The sequence below is a fragment of the Colius striatus genome, chromosome 9 (genome assembly GCF_028858725.1).
Source record: "Colius striatus isolate bColStr4 chromosome 9, bColStr4.1.hap1, whole genome shotgun sequence".
Classification (NCBI taxonomy): Eukaryota; Metazoa; Chordata; class Aves; order Coliiformes; family Coliidae; genus Colius; species Colius striatus.
Window position 1 is genome coordinate 29,475,659 of NC_084767.1, and position 22,392 is coordinate 29,498,050.

Sequence of the window (22,392 nt, forward strand, 5' to 3'; positions counted from 1 at the left end):
TACATGATCTTCTGGATTATTAGGCATTACAATAAACAACTACAAATCTTACATGAAAGCAAAGAGAGCAGAAATGGCAGTTCTGAAAACAGTAGTTCACAACTTATGAAACAGCAGTTACAGTGTATTTATTCACATTCAAGTGACCTTTGGGCACCTAAATCATTTAGGTCTCAGGTTGTTTCTTTCGAGGATCTAATTTTAAGTTAAACAGGAACATTTTAGCCAAAAGTCTTAGTGCTATCACTCTTAATTAAGGTTCAGATCTTCTACCTCGTACCTTTGCATGATATTTAGTTATTTACTATTCTCTCTATATTCACTCCTGCAATTGGAGTTTTCCAGCTTTCTCATTGTGCAATGGGGGCACTATGCTCTCAGTCCCAAAAAGATAATGAGAATGCCCAAGGCTGGTGGTAAGTTGACTTCATCATTACTTACTGCAGGACCTGGCAGCCCTGGCATGCCTCTTTCCCCTCGCTGCCCTGGCATACCAACAATACCTCTTTGACCAGTAGTTCCTGCTGGACCAGGGGGGCCATCTGGGCCCTGAAATCCAAAAAGGATAAAATAATGTTACTACTGTTTTGGTAGCATTACATGTAAGTAAATATGAGACCAAGCCTAGAGTTGGTCTAGGCAGAATGAATAACATCAGTCAGTACATACCGGCTGCCCATCTTCCCCAGCATCACCCTTGTCTCCAGGACCACCAGGAGGCCCAGCCGGCCCTCGGTCTCCCACACGGCCATGAGAACCAGGATCACCACGAAGACCTGGTGGACCTTCTTTTCCTGGCTCCCCAATAGGCCCAGCAGGACCTGGAGCTCCCTAAGATTAAAATGCCTCGTTACATTCAACCTGTTTCTGATTAGGACCACTAAATTCTAAGGACTGTGTTTTTTATTAACTATAAATATTCAGACTCTAAGGAAGGCTCAAAGTGTAAATGAGCTGAAGAGCTATTATCATTTCATTTATGATCAAATAAATTAGATGAAATAAACATATCATCAAATTATGTGCAAGTTCCATCCTCCCCACCCCTCCAATTTGATTTTCTAAATTCCATCCTTTAAAAGGCACTCTATTTTTTGGTTTTTTTTACTTCAGGTGTACAACTACTGCTAGAAAACTCACCCTTGTCCATTCTTTCCAGTATCATCAAGCTAAAGTCCATATTCAACATTCACATGTTACAAACTAGTGTTTTAACAGACCTTTGTTCATTTCTCAAATACTTGAAAAGACTTCTCATTTTACATTATGCTTTCCCTAAGCTTCATTTTTTTATAAATGCACAAAGACTGCAAGTTATTTTTCTCATTAAAACATTAAAAGGCATATGAAGAGTGTGTCACACTTCTCTGTCTGGAGTTGAATTTTCACTGGTTGATCCACAGCTACTTACCTTTTTTTAGGGTTTCTGAAAGTGTTTAAATGTGAGGAATTTTGTGGATTAGTTTTGTCTTTTAATATATTTTAATGGATCTTATGAGTAACTCTACCAATGAGATAATCCAGCAGAGGCCTTTTCCAAAACTCTCCTAACTGCAGTCACCACCAAGAGACAAAAAAGTAAAAAGTACAGTAAGATATAGGTTGTTGTTTTATTCCTGTATGCAATTAAATAATTAACGTAGCTTTAAGAGCTCAAAGACTACTTAGTGAAAAGTCTTGCATTAATTTGGACACATTGACCAAGACTAAGGAGTTTTATTTAATCGAGTCAGATGTAAGCACACAGTCAGTGCAAACCAGCTGTTCTCTTCTATAGCAACAGATCATGATCACTGCTTCACTTTCCCTGCTTTACTTAGTCTTTCAGTTTTCAACAACCAGTTTATAAAAGGTATCTATTAAGAATATCACAATTGACTTACAGTAGGTCCTGGGGGCCCAACTCTTCCAGCAGATCCTGGGAATCCAGTAGCACCCTAAAAAATATTTTAATGCTGGCTTTATGAAAAGAAATACATCACTGGTTACCTCTATTGTTCTCAGATGAAGTAGTGAGCAAATGTTATAATTACAGATTGTTACAAACAAGTTAAGATGGAGAATGATATACAAATTTTAAAAAATTCATAAGATTTTTTGCAGTCAGGTCATAAAAAATAAAATCAATAAAATCTACTTACAGGTGGACCCTGTGTTCCTCTACCACCTTTCAGACCAGGAACACCTTGAGGGCCCTAAGAGGAGTGAAGAAAGAGAGAGGTGACAGTGAATATCCAGCACATTTTAAATGGGCAAGATCAGTCTATGCCACTGTTTCTCTAACAATGTTATTTATACTTACTGGTGGACCAGGAGACCCAGCAAGACCCTGTGGTCCTGGAGATCCAGCATCTCCTTTCTGCCCAGGTTCTCCAGGTTCACCTTTCACCCCTGGCTGACCATCAGGGCCCTATAAGAAATAATATTTAGAAGAGACATCATGTCAGAGAATATAAAATCTTTCCAATCTAACAAAGTAATTTTGTAGGGAATTTCTAGAAGGCAAAAGAAAAACCAGGGGAACAAATCAGCCTAGAAAAGAGTGCATTTGCTCCACGGTTCAGTACAAGACAACTATAACAGTTCAATACAGTTTTCAGAAGGTCACAAATGGGATTTTCTGACATCAGAATCTCCACTTCAAATATTTTATAACTCATTTATCTTTTCTTTAGATTTTGTGTTTTTCTCAGCAGTCATCACATATCTAAAAGCAAATGGGATTGAAGAATCATTTTCTAGACTTTTTTTCCCACCAAAGGATGTAGGTGCATGACTCTGTCTGAAACACAATATTTTGGCCATGGGAAAGTTTGAGACCTTCCTCAGAAAACTCACAACACTTCCATTTGGTCCATCAATCTATTCCAGCCTTCAGTACTTAAAGAGCAAATCCTTGCTACCTTTTGTGGATGACATTTCACAACTTATCTCATTTTAATCTCAATGGAGCAATATAGCATATTCATGAAAATATGAAATGTGATTACCAATTACATAATCTTATTAACAAAACCACTTTTCAAGTGTCTAGGGTATTTACTAGCCCTTTTCTTTACTTGATACACCAATGGGAAAAATAAACAGCTCTTTTTGTAACAAAAATGTGTGTGACTCATGTTCAGAACATTGCAGTATTATTCATAATGAAGGAAGCTAAGCATGTCAAAGCATGACTAAAGCAAACTCATTACAAAACACATACCGGAGGACCAGCAAAACCAACCGCACCAGTTGGGCCATTTTCTCCTCGGGAGCCCTGGTTAAAAAATTTAGAATAACTATATTGAACACAAAATTCTTTCTATTTAAGGTGTAATTTGCAGTTAAATATACAAAAAAGGACTTAACTATTTACTGTCCGGTGTGATTGGTTTTTTTCTCTATTAATCAGAACCAATCTTCTAATCACAAAACAAATTATGTTAACTATGATGTTAAGACGTGCCACGTGTTCAAGACTATACGTAAACTTTCAGAATTTAGAAATGGAAGGTTTGTGCAAGCACTAAAACCACAAGAGAAATTCTGCTCATAGCTGCTTCCAGTGACAACAGGATTAGCTGAAGTGCACACTTTATGCAACCCACTATTCTAATCAGATAGTTTGGGGGAAGAAAAAAGGAGTTCAGAGATGTATTCTTCTGCAGGGTCAGAACGGGCTATGAGCTGCTTCATCTGAGCTTTCCACACCGCGGTTGTTTGGAAAAGAAGGAGTTAGAGGTTTCCAAGCTCCAGTCCTCCCTAGAGGAGTGGAAGCTATTTCAATTTGTGCTGAAAATAAGGCTGTTATGTTTTATGACAGAGATAAAATCAAATCCAAGTAGTATGAAGGCTCTAGAAGTGTTGAGCCTCTAACCCTCTAATCCCTATGTGTACAGTAGTATCTGGTATAGGCAGGATTTTAAAATATTTATAGAATTAGAAGTGGTGGCATACTTTCAGGACTGAGGTAAACGAGGGTAACTCTATGTAAAGATTATCCTAACACAAGTATGAGAAAAAACTGAGAAAAAAAAATCTGCCAATAGTATTGCAAGTGTACAGCATCAAGACAGAATCACAGATTTTGGCTACAGAGAAAAGCAGAATATAAAGAGAACAATATATATCGGCAAATGAGACAAAACTTGGAGTTTGGATCAGTGTTAGATATTGTTAACTTATGCCAGGCAAAAACCCAAACATGTTTACTCACAGGATTTCCACGGGAGCCAGGAGGACCAATTAGACCTCGAGGACCTGGTTCACCCTTGAAATAAAATTAAAGGTTATTTCCCAAGCAACTTCTTAGACAAGTAGCAAAAGTGGCAATGAAGTATGCTGATATTAGCAAACTTTGGTATGAAATTACATAAAAAATTGTTTACCTTTTCACCAGTGGGACCTGCTGGGCCCATTGGACCTATTGGACCAGGGAGACCCTTTTAAACAAATTAAGATAAAAAGAAATTTTAAAAGTCATGTTTTGAAGCTGTTAGTTTAAAACCACTCATGTTGTTTTTTTAATGTTTTTTCGTTCTTTTAAATTCTTCTCCATTATCTCTGAAATACTGTTAAGAATTTTAAAAAATTATTTTAATTTCCTCTCTCAGTGACCAAAACTTCGCATCTCAAAAGCCCTTCTTTCATTCATCCTCTCTTTCTTCACTAACTTCTTGTTCTACTTTATGAGGTGTTTATGAGTAAGTTCAATGATGAAAAAAGCCCTGGCTTTATTTTGTGCTCTCAGGTGGAAATTATGTCTCTTTTCCTCCTACTTGCACAGAACCTCTCTATTTCTTTTACGCTAGTATTTCATTGCTTTAATTAATTTTAATGTGTCCATCATTACTTTTAAAGATTAATTTTAAAGTTTCCTTTCTTATTTTCATATGGTAGTTCGGCAAATACTTTCCCATCTCTCCACCAAAACCCATCAAGTGCATATAATGGTTCTGCAGCACTGTTCATACTACCTTCTTCAACCTTTAGATATCCCAATTATGATTCTCCTTCACTAGAAGGAGAGTACCACAAACTTAAAACCAAGTTTATCTTGAACAAAATTCCCTTTCTCCCAAAAATCTGCACTGTAACTTGGTTCAAAGTGAAGAGAAACCAAAAAAAAAAAAATACAGCATTAACAAAGGATACTGAATCATCATCAGTGCTCTAGTGATAAGTAGCAGAGATATCTGCAGATACCTAGCTTTGGAAGAGGGATATACATTTAGTTCACAATTACTTTATCTGCTCATCAGTTACCATAAGCCATGTTGTCTTAAAATGACTAAGAACTGTTCTGTTTCTTTGGATACTATCTGATTTACAACTAAATTACAGTTAAAAGATGTTAACTGTGAGCTAACTGTACTTCTATATGCTGGAGTTTCTCAAAACCAGTCTCTTCTTTAAGTATCAATTTAGTCCAGTCAGAATCCTCATCCTCATTTCCTACATAGTTCAGATTTCCAATTGCCTAGCAGTTAGTACTCCAACCGGTTTGCAAAACCCAAGAGTCTTGGGTACATGCAATTATGTAAAAACTAACTCCAACAGCTTCTGGGAAGAAAATATAGTCACTGCATATAGAGCAAACACAATTGATTTGGGATTATTGGACACTCGGTTTATGCAGAAGTGTGCATGCAACAGGTCTTGAATATACTGGATTTATTGCACGTGAGCATACCAGACGTTATTTATGCACAGAAGGTTCCAAGCTTTCCACAAGTGTCAACGACTTACTGCCTGTATGGGGCTCAGTATATTTACAGGAATTGTCACCTGTGAAACTCAGGTGGTGGCCTTCCTTTTTCTCTATTGATCTCTTCATTTTTCATCTTTTTACTATAGTCAGCCTAGCTGAATCCCAAATGAATATGCTACTTCTGAGAACCATTTCCTTTGACATCTTAACTCCATTATTGATTATAAAAATCACAGGCCTGGAACACAGACATCTCAAAACTTTTAGTACAGCAGTCTTGAAAAAACTGACAACCAAATTGGAGGGTAAGTGGAACACGAATGAATGTCAACCCATGATATCACCAAGCTGAGCGGTGTTTAACTCTGTGACCTAAGTACTTCCAACATAATAAATCATCTGGTGTGTGGAGAGTGTGTATAAAAAGAATGATAGATTTACTTACTCTTGCCCCATCATTACCAGCTGTACCTTCTGCACCTTTCTCACCTATGCCGCCCTATGGAAAACACCCAGAAAGTCTCAGTTATGGCACTGAACTGTGAGTAGTTCATATTCTGGAACAACTACAGTATTAAGAGACAGGTGATTCTACTCAGGGCGACAGAAGTAACCAGACTTACTCTATCACCCTTAGGGCCAGGTGTTCCGGCAATCCCTCTTTCTCCTGGCATTCCTTGAAGGCCTGGTGGGCCTGGATCACCAGGTGTTCCACTAGGTCCTGGGCTTCCCTGAAACAAATAACGAACAAGCTCTTGTCTATTCAATCTGAGGAGGATCTTTGTCTCTAGGCTGCAGAACATACTGTACCTCTGTTAAAAGCTCTGGAGTATAGTTTTAAGTAGTAATTTTCTGTTAAGTTTGGACTTTATTCATGTCCAAATACTTTTTTTTTCCCCATTGTGTTATTCAGGAAGTTCAATTGCAATACCATAGTCCTTCCAAATACATTACTATTTACTCAGTACATACTGGGGACGAGAACAGGCAAAAAAAGAAGCTTGAGCATCTTTCTAGATTGACCTTGATGCCATATGGGTCTATTATACAAACTAGCTACAGGCAGAAGTTGACAGGGTTAGAGAAGTTTTATTTATGCTTTATTTCTGACAGCTCATGTCCATTACATGAGCCCAGTACAGTCCAGTACAGTCTTTCATTACTATGGTGACCTTCCTAGGCCAAATTATATCAAATGCAGGTGACAAAAAAGGCATACAGTCTTCAATATTTTCGTTTAAACACTCAACTTTGACAATTCTTTTTTGTGTAAGCTGACATGGTTCAGAGCACCCCAGAGGGTTTTCTGCAGTTTAGAAATGCTTGTCTCCTGTTCTAGCAAAAAACACATAAAACATTTTAAACTTCAGGCCTATATAAAACAATATAAAACATGATTTATCAACATTTTAGCATCTACAACTAGAATAACTTGGATATCCTACTTGAACCCTATAAACAGGATACCTTTCACTAAAAGATATCTTCTTTACAATAAAACTCTTTCTCTTTCATGTTCATGAAAACGAGCAGAATTATACATTAGGTCACTGCAGCAACACAAATCTCTATGCAGCTTACCTTTGGACCATCAGGACCATGACCTCCAGCCATACCCTTTTCACCTGGGAGTCCTGATGCACCTGGTTCTCCCCTTTCCCCTGGATTGCCACGTTCTCCCTACAGAATGCAAAATTATGACTTATTTATAAGTCAGGGCACAATTCTAGTAGACAAAATCCTAAATACACCATAAGTAATCCTAAATACACCATTAAGAGCAGCACCACTATTTGAACAAAGAGCCTGCGAACAAAGAGCCTCTGAACAAATTCTAAGAGAACTAATCAAATGAAAAATAGCTTTATTGCTCAGCAAACTAAAAGATGTCCTTTCACACCTGTAAACCAAATCATTTGGCAGCTAGTAGTCAAGAGAACTTCACTCTATTAAAGGTGACAGGTTTTACAGAAATCATCTTAAAACACATCCATGTTTACAGCCATATTGTTGTTAGGAAAAAAGAACAAATATTCACTTTAGCTGTCCACTAAGTTCACATTATGTGTCAACTTTCAACCTGAGAGAACTGTATGGAGGTTTAAACTCTGAAAGAAATACTTACCCTAGGGCCCAAAGGACCAACAGCTCCAGGATCTCCAGGAACACCCTTTCAGAAGAGAACCCACCATTAGAATGAAAACATTATTCATAGCCTTATAGTTACAGAAATTAGACATAAACATTTTTGTTTTCAAAGTGCTGTGAATGTAGATGGCTAGTTCTGAATATTATCTGTCCAGGTCAAGAGGAAATAGTCCACTCAGTCCAAGAATATGGTCAGATTCTAGTAATTATTTTATCCAAAAGCTGTTCTTAGATAACTTGCAAATTACATCAGTATATATTTTGAAACAGCGCAGGAAATTCAAGTACAAAGAGAATGTAAAACTACTTTATAAAGCGATCTCTTGTGAAATTACACAGAAATTACCTGATCACCTGGCTTTCCTCCCTCACCTGGAGGACCTGGTGGCCCAGGCAAGCCCTGTAAAAAAGTAAATAAAATGGCCACTAACATGATAGAAAGTTATGTAAATACATATTTAATTAAGACATTAAGAAAATGAAAGCAGTGTTACACTCAGTACAAGAGGATGCCCTCAGAGATCCCCAAGCAAATTTGTTACATGATACTTCCCCTGCCTCTAAATGAGATAGTAGCCCTTCTTCAACATTCACACGCCATATGTATCTCAGCCCTAAAAATAATTTCTCTATAAACAGAGACTGACTTGACTTAATTAATACTTCATTATCAAGACAATTATTTTGCTCTACATTTGGAAGATCTTTGGAAAATCTCCAAATGAAAACTGAAAACCAGCAAAGGTTTTCTTGAGGGATACAGAACTGGTACATTAGCCTTTGATAGTTCAGTTTAGTGCAAAGCTGACGTGAAAGACAAGTATCCCTAATTATGAGCATCATTGCCTTAGTTCTGAAGCTGTCTTTTGTTAAATATCACGTCATTGAATTTCTTCAATTTAGGTTTATAAGATATGGCTGTTGCTTACAATTTCTTTGAAAAAAAAAGAATGCACATGCCTGAAATCCTGTAGGACCTGGAGGGCCTTGTTCTCCTCTTTCTCCTGCCAGACCCTACACAAAAGAAAGAAGTATACAGCAGAGAAATATAGACAGGCTCCATAATTTTTCTTCTCTCTAAATATGTATATTTTCAAATATTTGTTTATTATACATTTATTAATAATATTTATAATGTATTTGTTTATTATACGTTTTTACTTACCTCAGACCTAGATATACCCTATCTAAAAGGTATAACAATATGAATCTTATTTCTCAAAAATTCCTCCTGTTGAAAATTCTGTGCTGATAGGATTAACATTCATGATTCTATGATTCTATGATTCAGTTCCATTGAAATGAAGTTAGGAAAATGAACTATGAGAAAATTTTGCTCCTTCTGCTCTTATTTGAAATAGTTGGTAAAGAAATTTACTAGTACAAATTTTATACTATTTTTATAATATATACTATGTTTACTAATATATTACTATATAAATATATGGCATGAAAGCAGAGAAAAATAGAAGCAGGAAAATTAATGAAGCAATAGAGTGATGGGCAAGCAGGAAGAGTGGCAGAAGTTGACTTACTGATGGGCCAACAGGACCAGAAGGACCAACTTCACCATCTTTACCAGGAGCTCCCTAAATGAGGAAGAAGTCTTGTATAGTGAACATATATAACAGAAAGTCTTTATTTTCTGTAATCATTGCATGTGACAGTCATACTCACTCTCTGTCCTGGGACACCTGCATTGCCTGCTTCTCCAGCTTTTCCAGGATCACCCTAATTTGCAGAAATAAAAATGACTAGGTTTAGATACTGTTTTCATTCATTAAAATATATGCTGATGTTTAAAGCTAAATAGATCTTGGATAACAAGTGCCATACTCACACTACTACCCTTCGGCCCAGGAAGGCCCATGCTGCCTGGCTGACCTCTGATTCCTATTGAACCTGCTGGACCTGGACGTCCATCTTCTCCAGGAGCACCCTACATGGAAAAAGCATTTTCCACATTGGATTTGGTTTAGTGCCATGGTTATAAGTCAAAATGTCTTTAAAGCAGACATAGCTTTAGCCACCCTGCTAGATTTAACAAAATACTACACAGTCATAATTAAGCCATGTATAAGCACTTTACTGTTTCCTTAAAGAGACATTTCAAAAAGCATGTCTGCTACATAGACAAAACTACAGGAACTTTATCTGCACTAATTTTGGAGTTTTGAATCTAAAGTGAACACTTTAAAATGAAGCTTCAGGAATCAAGAATATTCCACTTAACAGAAGTAATTTCAATGAGTTAGGATCTTTGAATTACTGTCTCCTTACCAAAAGGACTAATTTTTGTGTTGCTTACCAAGGGGCCAAGTTTTCCTTCAGGGCCTTGAACACCTGGATTGCCAGTCAAACCCTAAAATCAGCAATAGTACTCATATTAAGTTGTGCAATATAAATCTAGAACAACGGAGATATATAAATAAATCAAAAATAAAATCAGTTACTACCATAGTACAAACACTAAATAGTACAAACACACAGAATACCTTCTCTATATCAAAGGTCCTCATTTTCATCTGCACTGTACAGCTTCATTTCCCATTGCCTTTGATGTTCCCTTTTCCTATTCTTTCTTTTCCTGCGTTTACAGCTCTTGAGCCACTCATGGGCTCATCTTTATTTCTGCAAACATTACTCAGTGTTCTATATCACGTCATATACTTGCTGTTCTCCCTTTCTCTCCTTTAGTGATATTTCAAATTCTCCCCAAATGTTTTTTCTGAAACACATCTCTCAGTGACACATGCCATGTAACTATGTAAGCTATCAATCATCAATTTAATAAAGGTATCACCAATTTAATTAAGGTATCATCTTCATTTCATGTTACCTGTGACAACTATGTGGCTTACAAGCTCATTTCCTTCAGTTGCCCATCTCAGGCATGGCTATTTCTGCTTTTTCAAAGACAAATGAAATCCATGCTTCCTATTATCATCAGGAAAGATGACAGGTATTTTAGCTTTTACCCTTTCAGTAGCCTCAGTGAAACAAGCCTGTCCTTGTGTAATGACTTCATAATTTGGCAAAGTTCATAGGTGCCATTTGAAAATTAAAAATGTCAAGGCTTACAGTACACTGCTACTAGGTTCCTTACCCTTGCACCTGGGAGGCCAGGCTCACCAGGACGCCCAGGATCTCCCTGACCTCCTTTAGGACCAGAAGAACCTGCTGGACCACGCTCCCCTTGGGCACCCTAGAAAGATATCAGTGGGCTACTAGTTAAAAGGTTGTGACAGCAAGAGATCAATGACAGTAAGAGAAGGTTAAATAAAACAGGTATCTTGTATTAAGGACCCATTAAGCTTCAAATAATTAATACTTTTATTGTTATTCTTTTTCCCCAAAGTTATTAAAGTTGTCTATTCCATGTATACAAGTATTTTAGAGTCTCTGTATTTTCACCAAAAAGCTAGGAATTTACAGAAATACTAGATAAATACATACATGGGTCACTTCCCTGAAAGTATTACAGCACTTAGAAAATCCAGACAGGTAGGACTGTCTGATAAAGGGATAAATCTAGAAAAACTATACCACATGCAAAGAAAAGGCAATTCTTCAAATAGTCGCCTGCTATAGAGTAATGCATAAAGCAATATAGTAGAAGAAACAGGTCAATGTCTCTTATGTATTCACATTTGAGCATGTTAAGTCAGGTACAGGCAAGGAAAGCTGAATATCACAGGAAATGAAAGCAGTTTCTCACCCAAAAAAATTTTAGTCTCAAGGCATTCAGACCCCTTTTTGGTATATATCAATTCCTTTTTAAACTACTTTCAATGGGTTTGAGGAATTGTTAGTTTGCCAAGAAACATATACTTTTAATGGAACACTTTATTTCTGTATATCTGTATGTACCTCAATTTTTAAAATTACCCAAATAAAAGACAGATGTTTTAAGTCTATTTACCTTTGGTCCAGGCAAGCCATCAGAACCTGGAAAACCACGATTACCAGGAGCACCCTAAGAAAATCCATAGATATTGGATTATCATCTTCATTTTCACAGAACTTCTTGCAAATAATGTACTAGATTTACAGTTTGGGGAGGGAGTCAGTTTATTTCCTTACAACTTTCTTAGTACAATACTTTAAACTTGAGGGGTTTTTAACCACTTGGAGTGATAAAAATACCAACGTTTCATTCAAACATACTGAACTACATGAACAGCTTAATTGAAAAGAATATGACCATTGTACAGGGCTTAAGCAAAAAATCTGCAGATTAGCTCTTCAAAATATCCAGATTAAAATAATGCACAGTTTGGCAGATTTTTTTTTTTTTTTGAATAAAATAATAATTAGAAGTAAGATCTGTTCAGGATGCAAAAAAACATCATCCCATATTTTTATATCCTGATCCTTGGAGTATCATTGTCAAAAAGAATATACCACAACTGATATAGAACCGAGTTGTAGATATAAATTAGCTACTGTTTGGAAAATGAAGTTTGGCCACACCCATAACAAAGCTGTATAAAAATTCATGGTTAGTTCAAGACAGTTTTTTGTTTAGCAGTGAATCTCTCAAGACATATTCCTTTGGATTGCTTACCCTCTCTCCAACAGGACCTGGTGGACCTACTGACCCTGGATCACCTCGAGGACCTCTCTTCCCTTCTTCACCTACAGGGCCAATGGGACCCTGGGGACCTTGTGGACCCTTGTAAAATATTTTTTTTTAAAAAAAATTGTTAAACTCACTTCTTTTCAGGTATACTGAAATAGACTGTCTTCTAAGCATTATAAAAATGTTATCAAATAAAGGAGAAAAAAATATAGTTACATTTTGAGTCAGTTAAAAAAATGCCACTTTTCAGCATCATCTTTTCTATTTTACAGTGGTTATTACAATTATTATTATTTCAGTAATTCTCCAAATTGTCTATAGGACACTTCTTATAATCACCTATTTTCTCAGCTTCAACAATTTCTATTTATTATTATCAACTGGACAAGCTGCAAAGGATTGAAAATTCAGTAAGACTCATATAAATTCTCAAAGAAAGAAGACAACAGTGATAATCACACTATTACTTTATCTGTACAGTTTTGTCAGTTATTACATGATCATTTAACTAGGGAGTAAGAAAACCTAAAGATAAGAACGATTCTATGATTCTAAGCCAAACTGACTCCAACTCTGCAGAATGACATGGTTATAGCATAGAAATAGCCATGTTCTCAAACTTTCATAAACTTTAGCTCTGGGCCAAATGCAGCTATCCATACCATAATAGTATAAATATTTAGACTATGTAGAAATAGTCTAGATAATTAATAGGTACAGAACTGCTTAATTATAAAATGTATTAAATGTACCTTTAGAATAAAAATAACTTTTTTATTATGATTAGCACATAGAACTGTGTGCAATTGAACGTCCAGAATTATAAAGACCTATCTGTCATGAGATGCAGAAATCAGAAACGAGTAGGTGATTTATAACATCAAAAGACTTGTTTCACCGTTCATTCTTAGTATCATCTAGCCAGGTTCACTGTGGTTTTTCTTCCATAATAATTACTCAAAAAATGAAAGTAATCATCTGTTGATCACAAGCAGCTGAAGTGTCTTAAAAGTTATAAGACCTATTCAAAATACTCATACAAGCCTTTGTGACTCCTTTCCATCTTACAAAGCAGATGGAGACTTACAGGTTCACCTTTGGGTCCCGCTTCTCCCTTGAAACCTGGGACACCAGGGTCTCCCTGAAAACAAACATACATAACACCCATAAGGTTAAAACCATGTAAATCATGCAACCATTTTGACTTATGCTATGAAGCAGAAAAACATTCCCTAGCTTTGTACCTACTTGTAGTTAATGTGAGAGGATGCTTACAATTGTCTTTCCCCTGAGCCTGATTGTTTACTATGTTGCTATCAACACAAAAAATTTAAATGGGACAAGTTCAGGACATAATTGTTTCTGTTTGTCCAAAGTCATATAGGTAGTTAGGCCTCTAAAAAAGGAAAAACAGTATTTTGGACACAAAGAAGATTCAGAAGATGCAAGTCTCAGCATATTCACTAGCATGCTGTTAATTTAGTTAAAAGAATCTCACTGTTAATCGCTGTTTTAGTTTCATAGTGTGACACGTTTGCTAGAGACAAAGACATCATTACCGGCTGGCCTCGAATACCAGGTGGGCCAGTACTGCCTTGGGGTCCTGGGGAACCAGGTGGACCTGATAAGCCAGGGGGACCTCCAGTGCCTGGTGATCCCTATGAATAGAAATATCAGCAAGCAGTTAGGAAAAATAATAAAAATCAGGAAATAAAATAAATCCACATACACAATTTCTTCAGTAGATTATATGATTCATCACTTACAGTTGGGCCCTTAGCACCCGGGGAACCATCTGTTCCTTCAGAACCCTATAAATAACATATCAATCATTAAAATGCATTTTGGTATCAATAACAAAAGCAGAAGATGATAGTTATATTATCCACTTTACAAGATCCGACAATAAAGGCTATTAAATAAACACAGAAACCTAAGATCTCCTTGTGCAAATGCTCATATGAGTAACAGAGTGTGTAAAAGAGTGTGCAAATTAATGTAAATTTTAATCTGTAAGATCCTATGTTTAAGCTTTAAAGTACCTGTAGGACTGAGACTGTATCAGACTGTGTTAACCTTCAGTTTTTAAATTGTTTTCATTAAATAATGGAAAGTTATTGTCAACAAAATAAGCACAAAATAAACTAATGATACCCCTATTTTCTGGGAAAAAAAGTTCTTTCAGCAAAACTCAGTGCCTATCAAGTGAGTAATTAAAATCCCCTATAAACAGGCAACATGCAGAAGCTGAGTACTGAAGAATTCAATTTAATGTACTTACAGGAAGACCTTGTGATCCAGCCGGGCCCTGTGGACCTGTTTCACCTCTTTGTCCTTGAGGACCTTCAGGACCACGAGGACCTGTTGGACCTGCTTCACCCTAAGATTTCATATGAGAAAACAACTGGAGATAATTTTGCCCTAAAAATTAGAATTTCAAAGTAACTAAGAAGGAATATTGAGTTTCTAGGAGAAAAACAATTGAAGTTTTGAAATGGTTTATTATATTTAAAATATATTTTTCTTATCTAATTCTATTCTTACCACTTCTATGTGAATGTCAGCTTTAAAGGACAAAAATATTTTTTCCTCAATGTATACAAGAACTATGAAATTCTGCAGAGAAGCAGCTCTGTATCCAGTGGCCCAAATCACATCAAATACTTCAGATGGACTTTTTTCTGTAACTTGTCAACTTCTTTTTAGCCTTCATTAACAGCTGAGGCTTACAATTTAGACATTATATCACATCTGGAGTTTTTTTGCAAAGTACGAATTAACTCAATGTTTCAGCCCTGACATTAAATATAAAATCCCTGTAAGACTGGACTGGATGCTCTAATAAAAAAAAAAAATCTCCTGTTACTTCTTTGGATTTTGTCTTTATACAGGAAATATGCCTTTTTGGAAGCAATGGTTCTTAACACCATGTCTTCATAGCTGAAGTCCACATCTTCACTGCGTAGTCTGCTTAGTGCCTATGAGTTCAGAGCATCTGTTTCAATTTTACATCATCTGATGATCAAACTTGAAAGTAGTTTTCAAAAGCTTCTATTGATTTATCATGTGACAGCTTCTCTTAACATTTATTTAGATATTAAGTAGTGTTTAGTCATACCAAAACATTTTATAACATCTATCATTTAATTGTATACATTATGATAATACTCTTATTAAGATTTGTTTCCAAAAAAAAAGTTTTGTGAACGTTGCCAGCTTCACAGCAACACAAAACATCTGTTGAACTCGGCTACCTAACTAATTAAGAGTTTCTTCTTGTATAATTTCATGTTTTAGGAATGTAAAGGAACTAGGTAGAGAGCAAGCATAGGAAGTATAAAGGAAGCTCTGTGAGTTGTCCCTTCTATTTTTGCAGATATATTGTCAAGGCTAGGAAAAAATTATAATTGAGTATCTTCTTGAGAAACGAGAGAGGAAAGTCCTTCAAAGACCGCACGGCAGCCAGTGAAAGTTTTCCATTTCAGCCCAGTCACACAAAGCCACCACAGGTGGTAATCATCCTTGCTCTTTTGTGATGAAATGAGGTTTACCTCTGTTAGAGTTCAAGTATTTTGATTTACCATTCTAGGTCATTTCAAAAAGCGTTCTCAGATGAAACTGGAAGTTTCATCCCCAGAAGGTGCTGATTCCATCCTGTCTTAGTCTAGTTCTTGCAACTTAACTTGTAATAATGCATCTTGTTTTGCTTTGAATGTAATGGAAAAGATTCCTGAGGCACAACATAATAATCATCATCCTTTATCTTGAACAGAGGTGAAAGCAAAGAAAATATCTCAACTACAGCAAACTACAATGGCTTCTTTTGGCTTCTGATTTTTATCTTCTGTTCAAAGTCATGACTAATTTCACAGCAACTCTGAGGGAGCTATATACATGTCAATTTGAACTCTAAGTAGTCTAGGATACATTTTTTAATTCTTTAGCATGTCTAACAACACAAAGATATTTTTATTTTATTTTTTACCTTTACACCAGGAGCACCTGGGAAACCTGGAGAACCAGTTATGCCAAGTGGGCCCTATAAAAGACAGACACATGAATTCTGCAATTAGATAACACAGATTAGTATCTAATCACTGGGTAAATAAGGTTCTGGGATTAAATGTAATTTTTAATTATAAAACATTTGTTCATAAAAAACCAAAGGAATTATAAATGTCATTTTTCTAAGTGGCATACATTTACTTTATGGAATTGTAGTGCAGTATTCTTTTTAATAATGCATTTATTGTCTTCAGCAAAGTTACATATTTTTATTCTGCAATTAATGTGCAAATTGCAATATACACAGCTGAGAATTATAACAATTGTTTTTCAATTTCAGTTGTTAATACAATTTTATATCCTCATTTTATATCTACACTACTGTAGAACCATAGAATCATAGAATGGTAGGAGTTGGAAGGGACCTTTAGAGATCATCCAGTCCAATCGTCCTGGTAAAAACAATGCTGTGCAGAGGCACATCTTCAGCTCAAACTAGTACAACTTTTCCCAAATAGCACAACTTAAAACAGTTGATGCTGTATCTAAGAAGGGCTGACAGTTTGAGCAGACAGCAGTATTGATGTGGCCCCACTATTTCTGGTTCTAGAGCCAAATCCTTGGTGCATTGTACTGCAAAGTGTAGGCACACCTCATGTGGCTGTGAGGACATGAAGTTTGGGCAAGGATTCAAACAGCTGTGGCTACATTACAGACTAGACTGGCTAAACTCACTAGAAAGCATACTTCAAGTATATACACTTGAACATATCTGTATGGTGTGATGCACAATTTGTTTGATAAACAGAAAGACTTAATATTAAGGGGTTTAGGGTAAATTTGCAACTTCTTTCCATTTTCATCATGCCTCTTGTGCTGAACATGACATGAAGAAAAGCTTTCTACCATATTATAAACTCTCTGGATGGCGGCACACTGTGGTTATAAACATTCACTACAACACAATTCTCAGATGATTCCTCTTTATCTTTTCCTGATTTTCTCTTTTTGTAAAATATGATGCATGTCATGAAAAAAATGTTCTGTCTTATAAAGCTCTGCTGACAAACTTAATAAGAACAATCTGTCCCACTGAGAATTAATTACAGACATTTCTGCCATGACCTTGCACTAGATTTCTACAGAACTGATGTAACAGCTCACTAAGTATATTTTTTAAAACCTGTGTCCCAGTTTATTGGATCAAAAATACACGTCTGCCAAACCTCTGTCTTGTTTCAGGAAGAATTCCAGAATTACAATACACACTGCACAAGTTCAAACAACAATGCCTTTCATTTATGCTTCCACAAATGAGAAACATATGCATTAAGTACCAGTATCTCCCCTGTGACACTTGATGGAATTTTGCCAAAAATATTAGTAAACCAATTATCATGACCAGTGTAGTTGTATTATGCCAAATAAAAATTTCAAGCTCCACGTAGAATTTCAGAGCTCAGGATGCAGTGTTTTTAAAATGTCATTTGTTTTCTGTACTGAAAAAAATCTTTAGTTTCAAAATTTCTTCTAACAAGTTAATCTTCTTTCACAATACATTAAACAACTGAGGTTTGCAGGTTTTAGACACATTCATTTTTTGAGCTATTATAGTTGATTATTTCTTAATGAATTTTGTAATAAAACAGTTTGTTTATTAAGATGACACAGGTCAATGAATGTCTCTCAGGACTCATATCACTATTAAACAAAGAGCATGCACAGAATAAAATTTTAATTGGGCACAGGTGTGGTTTAGGATTTTGAAGAGGGTTTTTTGTGTGGTGCGTTTTGGAATTCTTGGTTTTTTATGTCTGGGGGTTTTTTTAAGTTGCATATCATCAAGTGGCAAAGATTCACATTGGCTGCATCAACAGGCAGAACCTGTCATCCCAGAATGAATGCTTTCAAAGAAAGAAAAAAAAAAACCCCTCACATTCTTAAGGTGAAAGCTGGCGTTGCACAAATAGTTCAAAATTATCATAAGCTTTCATTTACAAGACAACAAATAACTGTATATATGTGAATAATCTCACTGACTTCCTAACATATATGCTCATGTAAATTGACTCAAATGCATTTTGCAAATGCACTCTGAGACTGGATCACACGATTGAAACTATCACTCTGATAAATCAGCATCTACAGTTGCCATGGTCATCTTCAGCCCTGTTGCAGTTGTGTGAGAACTACAGTCATGCATAGCGGGCTTCCCCTGTTTGGCAGACATTCACACATATCCTTCTGGTTCTTCAGTTCAGTGTGTGACTGTCCGTAATTAAAAGGCTATCTTCTACACGTTTGTAATGGATCAAGGGCAGGTAACAAGTTCTGCTGCCAGTGAGTGGCATTTCCTTCTTCTAAGAATGGGTGTAACTTTATTTGTCAGCTTTGTATGTAAAGGAAGATATCATACATTTATAAATTGCTTTATTTTCCGGTGCATATCTTGAAGACATTTCTCTCCATACAATACAGATACCACTTTATAAAAGCAGCAAAGCATCACCCCTCCAGGGAAGACACTATAGCCTACTTTTCTACAAATTAAAACCATGAAGCAAACTACAGGTATTATTTCTTAGAGGACAGCATTAAAGCTATGACAAGTAGAACTAGGAATCACTTTAAGATAATTCCAGGTGCACTTACTGTTACCAGCACCTGTGAAGAGGGTTTTGTGTTTCTTTTGGTAGTGTCAAAAGGCCAAGGTGAAAAAAAATAGGGGATTAAGAAAGAAACCTACCATTGGTCCTGGCTTCCCAGGCATACCATGCTGGCCACGTCCACCCTATATAGAAAAATAGATAGAACAGAAAATAAGAACTAATTTTTTTAATTATTTATTGTTAGTATTTGTGATAACAGCCTTATACACTAAAACAAAGTAACATTGGACTGCAGAATCTTCCAAACATTGGCATGGAAAACTTCTGCAAGAAATTATGTTGCCCCTCAAGTAAATGAACTTCTCTATTTCCGTAGAGACCAGTGTAATTGTCAGAGCACATAACATAAATGGAGCACAGAAAAGTAATGAGGGGAAATGCCAGAAAAAACAGCACTTAACATTGGACATAGAGCAACAGAAAGAAATTTCTGCTTGAATATGAGCTCATGTCAAGGATAATCTCTTTTTTCCTGAAAACCAAAATAATTTTTATGAACACAGCTTTACTACCTAGAATTAATTTGCAAAACGTAATTAAAATTAAAAGTCTAACTTATAACTTAAAAATTTTTTCTACTCAGGTCCTAACTTTCTTAAGCTACAGCAGAACTCACCACAGAATTGACTAGTAGTCAAATGAATAAACACTTGTAAGGATCAGATATTTAAATTTAGGTAAAACAAGGAAAGAATTACAAGGAGAGAGAAGGAAAAGCCTACTTACAGGGGCACCCTGTGGTCCAATTCGACCTCTTTCTCCTGGCATTCCTCTAGGTCCCTTGAAGGCAGAAAAAAAGAGTGGATTATTTAGGAGCTCATCATGGCAGAATAACAAAAAGGGTTACATAGTTCCCTTAACTTTTCTCCCCATAGTGGACAGAAAACACATCCTTGACTTTCCTCCCATAGCGTAGAGAACACACGCCAACTCTCTTATTTTTGTTTCTTCTTTTTCTTTGCTTTTTAAATCATTCTTGACTTTTCCTTTGCTTCAAATAAGTTTTGGACTGTATCACTCCTGCACTTTTCTGCTCAGTCTTCTCTTTTTGCTTTTAAGAAAAACATGAATAGGTTCACTGAGACTAAAAACATGGTAAGGGCAGATTATGTGAACACCAATTACAGAACCAAGTCATTCTTCTAACCTTCTGCAGGTGTAGCTCATCTTGTCCTACAGCAGGAAAGTAGCAGAACTTTACTTAAATTCCTGCAGCCTCACAGGCTTGCCAGTTTAATAGACTGCAATTTCTCTTTTCCTGTTCCGACAATATTTCTAGTTTTAAATATATTAGAATAAATTTTGTATATACATACCAAGGTAAATAATACAATATCATTTACTATGGTTCTCAAACTAGGTTCCATTTCACGGCTATTACATTCTGCCTGACACAAGATACTGCTTTGCAGACAAATGTCATTTTTTGATATTAGGTGTTTTATTTCCAGAAGCACTGCTGAGAGTAGTTTTTTGGCATGTTACACTACTCACAAGTATACAATTATCCAACACCACATCTGAAATGAAAACTACTCTGAGAAAAAGCTTCTCAGTTTCATTTCCATGTCACGCGTGCTTATCATCATGGAACCTCCAAAATCTTCTGTCCATTGTTTTTTTAGTTAGTGTGTTTCTGACCTAAATATTCCATTTAGAATTCTTTCAGAACAACCTAATCTACTTTTTTTCTCATATTGAAGTCACTCTATTTGAGACATGAAGAAAAAATTTTATTGCCCAACATTTACATGAGTAAAAAATCACAAACCCTACATTCAAGTTTCTGTTGAGCCTTCTGATTTATCATTATTATCTATGCCTGGGAATTCTAAAGAGTAACGCCCTTTAATGCGCCAGACTTACTGCTAGTGTAATAGAAAATAAGGCCTTAATTAAAAGAAAGTTCAGCTGGATGATACCAAGTACAAAATATTCAAAACATTAACATTCCTATTGACAATAGCTTTTAGAATCTTAAAGCCACTTTTGTAATATTCAATGCACATGACACTCACTAGAGGACCCGTTGCACCCATGGCACCTGTTGGTCCGGATTCTCCCTAGAAATGGCAATGAAATGACACAATTAGAGGAAATAGGTTAGAGAATGTTTAATTCTTGTTCTCCTTGGTTATGTTAGACCTAAGAGGCAGGTTTGCAGTCACTTGTGTACACCAAGGGCATTGTTCCCACTGCTGATGGAAAATGCCGATTTATATATCCCCAGTAAAGCAGACTTAGCTCCTGTTCTACCAAGCTGCTCTTGTTGCCTCTTACACAGACTCTCTTGAACTATTAATTTCACATTTAAATTTAGATTTCAAAAGATGAATTTCATTTACTACATTTTTAATCTAAAGGAATAGTTTTATCTCTATCCCTAGTTTTATCTAAAGGAATAGTTTTATTATAGATGATTGCGTACACTAGGACAAAACTGTTTTAGTATCAACACTGAACAATGTGGAAAAGCTTGAAAAGAAGTAGTCTGCATTGTTTTAAACCAACTTTTAAACCATTCTGAAAGAATTGTTTCCAGCTGGCTATCCTGTGTTACCACTGCTTTGAGAAGAAATTGAAAGGATGATGCAGTACCAGTGAGATCAAATACACTAAGATAATAAAATTATTAGGTGAAAAATTGTCAGTTTGATAAAATATGTTTTCTTTCCTCTTCAATGTCCATCTCTTTTGAGGCTATCTCAGGTATCATAATCCAACAGAGGAGAGTTAGGTTTTAGTTATGCATTCATTGACTTATTTTACTATACCAAAAAAAAAAAAAAAACACTAGAAAATAGGTTTTTGTCTCTCAGTTTGTCACATAAAGCCAAAAAGAACCACAAAGTGGCCAAGCAGAAAATTGTAGACTCTGTTGTCTTCAGTAGTACACAGGTGTTACATATGGACTGCAGTCAACACACTTTGACATACCACACAGGCACATTTGAATCTGCAACTGTCACTATTGAACTCCCTTCTTGAATAAGGCCAAGACATGTCATTGTGTAGCAGATTATATGGGTCAAACATACAGTAAATGTAGACAATTCCAAGTAGCTTCTCCACTCCATACAAGTTGTACTAACAGATGGAGGAGATACAAAGCACTGGAAAGATCCACCGTCTTTCATTATTTTGGCATAACAGAAAACACACTTAAGCATTTAGCTCTTTTGGCTATGAAAATACCTTTGCTCCAGCTGCTCCAATTTCACCTTTTGGACCATCAAGTCCTTTCAATCCCTGTAAGAGTTATAAAAACATGGAGAAATTATTTTATACATGTACAT

General features: G+C 36.0%; 1 protein-coding gene across 1 annotated transcript in view; it reads right to left on the bottom strand.

Annotated features, from left to right (window-relative positions):
- Positions 1-22,392, bottom strand: part of COL5A2 (collagen type V alpha 2 chain) — a 110,799-nt gene that overhangs the window by 13,138 nt on the left and 75,269 nt on the right. Inside the window, exons 14-43 of the mRNA XM_062002455.1 lie at positions 22,292-22,345; positions 21,115-21,159; positions 19,823-19,876; positions 19,174-19,218; positions 16,408-16,461; positions 14,704-14,802; positions 14,189-14,233; positions 13,982-14,080; positions 13,510-13,563; positions 12,408-12,515; positions 11,763-11,816; positions 10,947-11,045; positions 10,149-10,202; positions 9,681-9,779; positions 9,518-9,571; positions 9,376-9,429; positions 8,801-8,854; positions 8,187-8,240; positions 7,818-7,862; positions 7,274-7,372; positions 6,316-6,423; positions 6,138-6,191; positions 4,371-4,424; positions 4,199-4,252; positions 3,206-3,259; positions 2,303-2,410; positions 2,142-2,195; positions 1,884-1,937; positions 670-831; positions 442-549 (exon numbers count right to left, since the gene is read on the bottom strand). Of these exons, the coding sequence (XP_061858439.1) occupies positions 442-549; positions 670-831; positions 1,884-1,937; positions 2,142-2,195; positions 2,303-2,410; positions 3,206-3,259; positions 4,199-4,252; positions 4,371-4,424; positions 6,138-6,191; positions 6,316-6,423; positions 7,274-7,372; positions 7,818-7,862; positions 8,187-8,240; positions 8,801-8,854; positions 9,376-9,429; positions 9,518-9,571; positions 9,681-9,779; positions 10,149-10,202; positions 10,947-11,045; positions 11,763-11,816; positions 12,408-12,515; positions 13,510-13,563; positions 13,982-14,080; positions 14,189-14,233; positions 14,704-14,802; positions 16,408-16,461; positions 19,174-19,218; positions 19,823-19,876; positions 21,115-21,159; positions 22,292-22,345 (2,133 nt within the window). The remainder of the gene's footprint in view (positions 1-441; positions 550-669; positions 832-1,883; positions 1,938-2,141; positions 2,196-2,302; positions 2,411-3,205; positions 3,260-4,198; positions 4,253-4,370; positions 4,425-6,137; positions 6,192-6,315; positions 6,424-7,273; positions 7,373-7,817; positions 7,863-8,186; positions 8,241-8,800; positions 8,855-9,375; positions 9,430-9,517; positions 9,572-9,680; positions 9,780-10,148; positions 10,203-10,946; positions 11,046-11,762; positions 11,817-12,407; positions 12,516-13,509; positions 13,564-13,981; positions 14,081-14,188; positions 14,234-14,703; positions 14,803-16,407; positions 16,462-19,173; positions 19,219-19,822; positions 19,877-21,114; positions 21,160-22,291; positions 22,346-22,392) is intronic.